We start from the raw sequence: 6000 nt of genomic DNA on the forward strand, positions 1-6000 counted from the left end.
TAAACAGGCGCATGCTACCCCAATCCCCAAATGTAAGGCCCCCAAGGATATTACTGATATGAGACCAAGTTAAAAAACACCGGCTCTTTCAAAAGTGTTTGAAAGTTTTATTTTTTTTGTGAGGACATAAAAGATAACATTGATTCCCAACAATTTCGATTTCAACCCGGGCATAGTACTATTCATTATTTGGTTGGATTGTTGAATACCATCCTTAAACATTTAGAAAAAAATGGGGCTTATGTTGATGCATGATTTGCTGATATAGTTAAGGGTTTTTAATTGTCTCGACCATAATGTAGTAGTGGAAGAAGCTAAGGCCATGGGTTCCCGTTCATGTGTTGTACGTATGCTTGCGATTTTTCTTTTTAAAATTTCTCAGTGTGTCCAACTACCTGATCATGAGACATCTGGATTTGTAGATATTTTTTGCGGTTCGCCACAAGGGACTAAATTAGGCCCACTTTCTTTTCTAATTGTTTTTAATCGTATTTAAGCAACAGTTCGAGAGCGTTTTAAATTTGATGATGATTTGACTGTTTTATCACTGCAGCTAAGCCCTCCGACTACCGAACAGTCTGACTTGACGATAATTTTTTAATGACCTAAAAACTGAATTAGGAATGGGTAAAACTGATGGTCAGCGAAACTCAGAGCTCTTATATGACTTTTTCCTTCCTAAAGGTCGACATCCACTCTTCTCTTATTTCCCTATTGCCATCAAAGAAAACTGTTAAAATACTTGGAGTACTTTTGAACGAAGATTTAAGATGGAACTCACACGTTGACTATCTGACTAAAAAAGGCGCCTCACTTTTACATTCATTTTCCAACCTGAAGAGATTTGGTATGCCAACTGAGGTTTTAAATTCTGTATACTGCAGCTGCGTTAGACCTTCTTTTGAGTATGCACTTCCTGCTTGGCATCCGGGTTTGACAAAAGATCAATCAAATAGAATTGAGATGAGACAAAAAAAAAAGCTGTCAAAATTATACTTGGACATTACTACTCAAAATATGATGATGCACTAAAACAACTCAACTTGAATTCATTTGATAGTCGCAGATATGAGCTGACATATCGATTTGGATTAAATTGTCTGAATTCCCCAGCTCCTCGTGGTCTACTACCCGACCTTGAGAGCCACCCTACTGAAGGACCAGTTACTAGACTCCGACAAATAAAAAATAATTGTCCACTGTTAATGATTTACCTAGCCTCTAATACCGATAGATATTTCAAATCATTTGTCCCTTATTTTACTCGGTATTTAATAATATTACTTTGAAAAATATTTAACGTTTGATGCCGTTTATTTCAGGTATTTGCCTGTGATTGTTTTTGAATTTACCAACCATTTGTATATATATAATATTATGATACATTTTGTATAAACGGTTGCTATTTTAACCGTGAAAATTGATTCTTGGCTTATATTAATTTTTTATGACTGATTTTAATTTATTGACCTTGAAGCAGCACTGGCTGCCTTAATTTTTTTTCGTTACTACTTATTTGTTTGTCTTTTTATCCTTGCTTTGGTTTTTTTTTTTTTTGTGTGTGTCATGACATGCTCATGTTAGCTCCATCTATTGCAGTGACAAAAATATTCTATTCTCAAAACAAGCTAATTCCAGACTCGGTGTAGAAGCAAGCTAAGCCTGAGCTTTACTTAGTCCTCTCTCACTTGCTTATTGTCTTTTTTTTCGAAAAGGTAGAAAGATAGCGCCCTGCTTATACTGGAAAATTTCAATAATATTCAGTTTGCACGGTTGAAGACACAAAGTGGGGCCTGGGCTATCAGACTTACTCCCCTTTTCGCCTTTGACCATTTAGTAGAAAGGTAGGAATCTTGCACCTTGTCTCGTTTTGAATCGCTCTAAGGATTTTCATTCTATATGATTGTGAAACTGAAGTGTCCACTCCGTGTCTCGAAGTGTCAGCAACCCCATATCTTTCACTGCCATCATTTTAGTAGAAACATAGGCATGCTGCATCCTGCTTGAACCACAATAATGCAAGCGCTTTCTATCCGCATAGTTTAAGGACAAAAGTGGGCCGTGGTCGCATTACTACTGTCCCCTTCCACCTCCAGCTTGTATAGTAGAAAGGTAGATAAGTTGTGCCTTTCTTTAATTGGAATTATGCAAGAATTTTCACTTGATATGATATTAGACACAGAGTGGATTGTAGCTCTTCACCTCCCCTCACCTCGCTCGTTACAAACTTTTTATTAGCCCCAAATCTGCCTCTTTGTTACCTCTGTGTGTGTTTCTTATGGTTGAATCTTCTTATGAGTGGGCTTTTTGAATAGAGGCATAAAGTAAACCCTCCAACCCTTCTCTCCTACACCAATTTTCTTGCGGAAAGATGAAACCGTCGCGTCTTGTTTAAACCAGAATCATGGAGGGATTCTCAACTTGTGTGATTGTAGGACCAAAGTGCATCGCCTCTTCAACCCCAAAATACAGCCAAACTTGTGTTCCTGTAAATCATGCAATTTTTTTTAAATTGATAGCTCTTTTCTAATTAGATATTTACCAACACTCTTCAGGATTATAAAATGTTTGTTTTTTATAATTTACTTGTTATGGCTTGAAGGGGATGTTTTGGCTATGGGGCGAGAAAATTGCACACCAAATTTATATTTGTTCCTTTGGAGTTCGCTCACTTATATTTGTTTGCTCACTGATGATGTTTTCGCTATAACTAACCTTACCATTGGAAACAGACATGTTGTCTACAAAAAGGAGAGTTCGAATGTTTTGTTTTGGACCTGCTACGTCCATTTCAAAACTTTTCATTTACAGCGTTTCGCCATGTTTTCTAGTATTTCACTATAGTATCACATATAATCTGCTATTTTGCAATTTTTCTCTGTACTTTTTTCTTCGTGTAATCGGAACTCTCGGTTTTAGAGTATCAGTGTTAGTATAGGTCTTATATTTTGGCCACAATTGGCTGTTAAACCACGTTTGTCTTTGGTGATGATGGTTTGGAAACTTTTGCTGTTTGGTGTTCCTGTTATTGGTTTTTATATGCATTTAAGGCTAAGAAATATGTTTTTTTTTGTCTCTAACACAGAGTGACTTCTAAGAAAGAATCCTAAAACATGTTCGACAAAAGAGAAAAAGGCTGGATTCTTGCTCCAAGTACATATCATTGATTTGCGATTAGTATCCTAGGCCAACAAAAATTCGTGCTTATAACCAGACCAATAACTGCCTATAACTAACCCCAAAAATCTGTGAAACAAAGGATAGTTATTACGTTTTGGGGCTAGCTTGTCAACATAGTGCCCTTTTAAAAGCCATACCATTGACAGAGTGTGCCAGGAAATAGGTAATAAAGTTTGTTTACCTCAGAAACAACGTTTAACGTCATTAAGGAACATTCCATAGTTTCCCTTAAAGAGGAGGTTGGGATGCGGTTTTGAGCTCATGTAACCTATGACTATTATTTGAGTATATGTTAAAACGGGCAATATAATTTGCTAACTTTTTTTTCAGATCTCAATCTGTTGAAGAACGGGGTCAATGGCTCACTTTTAAACGATAGCGATGAAGATGAACTGTTTGGTCCAGATGCAGGACTGCGAAGACCTTTGACCCAAGGGCAAGATGATGACAGTGACTGAAAACAAATTCATCTATTCTTCTTTTTTACCTAAATCTAGTAAATTTTACTTATTTTTATTTATGTCACCATGTCACTTTTCCTACACTTAACTGATCTGCGGTCAATCTACCTGTTTTTTTTTGTTGTTTTTTTTTACAAGTGAGTCAATTTTAGACGTATGTTTATCCCTGTACACAAATTGGATTCGCTTAAATAGCATCTTTTTACATTTAATCCTGTTACTTTAATATTTCCTTTTTTCAAATCTTTGGACTTCAAGATGTAATTCTTATTCTGGGTTAGAGAAATTCCCAAGAAAGGCCAGAATAAGTGATTTATACAAATGTATTTGTAGTCATTTCATCTTGAAGCAGGAAACTGTTCGAATGCTGTGTGTTAATATCATTAGCCTAATAAAAGAGGATGAAGTAGATGATGTCCACATTACTTAGGTCACTCGTATCAAAAAGCCATACTTAAATATGTTGGTAAATAGTTTAAGTTATAATCTAGCATTATCTGCATTTTCTTAAGAAATACACACTAAACTGGATCTGAACCACATCCACTTTCCCACATTTTTTTTACCCTGATAGGAATTCTGACGCTTTTTGGCTTTGTGGACAATAGAGCAGCGATAATTCAACATTTGTGAGAACATGGTGCAAGATCGCTGCTAAATATTGAAGATTCCACCGAAAATGGCCAAGTATTATTTTTCATCGATTTTTTCTAATTTTGGAGATTGTTTTCGTTACCTTTGTAGAAGTTACGGTATTTAGATCATTTTTATTTGTCATTTTTAATTTGATGTGTATTTGTCTACTGTATTGAAACACTTAAATCGACGTATCATATTTTGTAGTTTTATTGAATTAAAATTTCAGGATGCGTTATAATAAATTGTGTCTGGAACAATTGTCTTTTGTGTTACGTCTAGAGAAGAAGAGTTTTTCTTTCTATGAACTGTGAAGAAAAACGTCTCAAAGAGAACACGCAAACTATGCATTCCTTCTAAAAAATCTTCTTATAGGGCTCCACATTCAGAAATCTTTTCGGGAAGAAATATGAGAGCCGTGACCGTGATTGGGGCAGAAGACTTCTACTACACCCTCCACCCCTCTTCTCCAGTAAAACATGCTTGGGTAAAAAAAATGACCGTACAAAGAAAAAATGCTTCACTAATACTCTTTATTTGTTATTTCTTGAAGATCATAAGGCCAGAGCTCACTTGTAGGCCGTTGAAGTTTACTTTCGTTATGAAACTTCCTAAGTCTTCCTCGCTTCATGTATAAGCATTTAATCGAAATAAGTCAAGGGGCATACTTTCGTTTTTCCAACGCCCACACCCACCCCTCTTACTTTTTTTGCGCATGTTCCTTCATAAGAACTAACAAAATAAAATAGAGAAAATGCAAAAAAAGAGAAAATCTTACTAGCATTACATTTCCTTTAAAAAAAATCACAGTATAACAATAAAAGTCTGTGTTCATAATTTTGGAGAAACTCTTGATTTTCAACCACGTCGGCATCAAGCCGAGCATCAGCACACGAAAAATCGCAATAAACTATAACTACCAGAATAAAAAAAAACATAGAATCTATTTCTGTGTGGCTTTAGGAAAAAAATAGCTAAGACACGAGCGGGTAATCTGTTTTTTTTATGCTGTTTTTTAGAAAGAGAAAATAGAGAAGAAAGGCAGCTGTCTTCTTTTTACTTTTTGTAGTATTATAAATATTAAAATTTTTATATACAAGCCCTTGAAATCCTTAAACGCGCTATTATTGCAGGCAAATATAGGGTAGTTAAGTTCTCTATTATGCTGATAGGTGTTCTCCATTATACTGCTTGGCCATGTTTTTCAATGTAATTATTTTTAAGCTTAGAAAATATCGTATTCTATAATTGTCGTAAACCATAGCAAATAAAAAGGTGCGAGCTTCCATAGAAAGTGCTAGATATATAAGCCCGAAAATTCAAAGCAAAATATTTGAAGCGTGCCATGAAGTAATTATAAAGTTATATGATGTAATCAGTGCAAAGGGCCTTAGTGCAAATAGAATACATGAATTTTTAAGTAGACAATGACCAAATACTTATAAATGTGGTCATTGTCTCAGTACTTCATAGAATTGATGAATTAAAAGAGGACAAGGAGCAAATGTGTGGCCAAAATTTCATTTGTGGATTACAGCAGCTAGGAATAGTCACTAATCACTTACAGCGCGCGGATGTGATGGTGCTGTACATATAAGTGGAAGATTAAGGGGTTGATAACCGTTCATGTTAGAGCTGCACCCCCAGGTTGTGAATGCTCACTGTTTTTCACACAGCTTGAATCTTCTTATTTCAAACTGTACCGAATTAAGCAGCATAAGAA

At 35.5% G+C, this 6000-nt stretch overlaps 1 protein-coding gene across 2 annotated transcripts in view; it reads left to right on the forward strand.

Moving 5' to 3' along the window:
- Window positions 1–4528, forward strand: part of LOC148955295 (transmembrane protein 181) — an 85243-nt gene extending 80715 nt beyond the window's left edge. For both annotated transcript variants that reach the window (XM_089108134.1, XM_089108135.1), the window contains one exon: window positions 3511–4528. In XM_089108134.1, the coding sequence (XP_088964260.1) occupies window positions 3511–3638 (128 nt within the window). In that variant the 3' untranslated portion in view covers window positions 3639–4528. The remainder of the gene's footprint in view (window positions 1–3510) is intronic.
- Window positions 4529–6000: the final 1472 nt, after the last annotated feature.

Source organism: Artemia sp. Qi Xiang Cuo, chromosome 2, assembly GCF_049724085.1.
Source record: "Artemia sp. Qi Xiang Cuo chromosome 2, ASM4972408v1, whole genome shotgun sequence".
NCBI classification, from domain to species: domain Eukaryota; kingdom Metazoa; phylum Arthropoda; class Branchiopoda; order Anostraca; family Artemiidae; genus Artemia; species Artemia sp. Qi Xiang Cuo.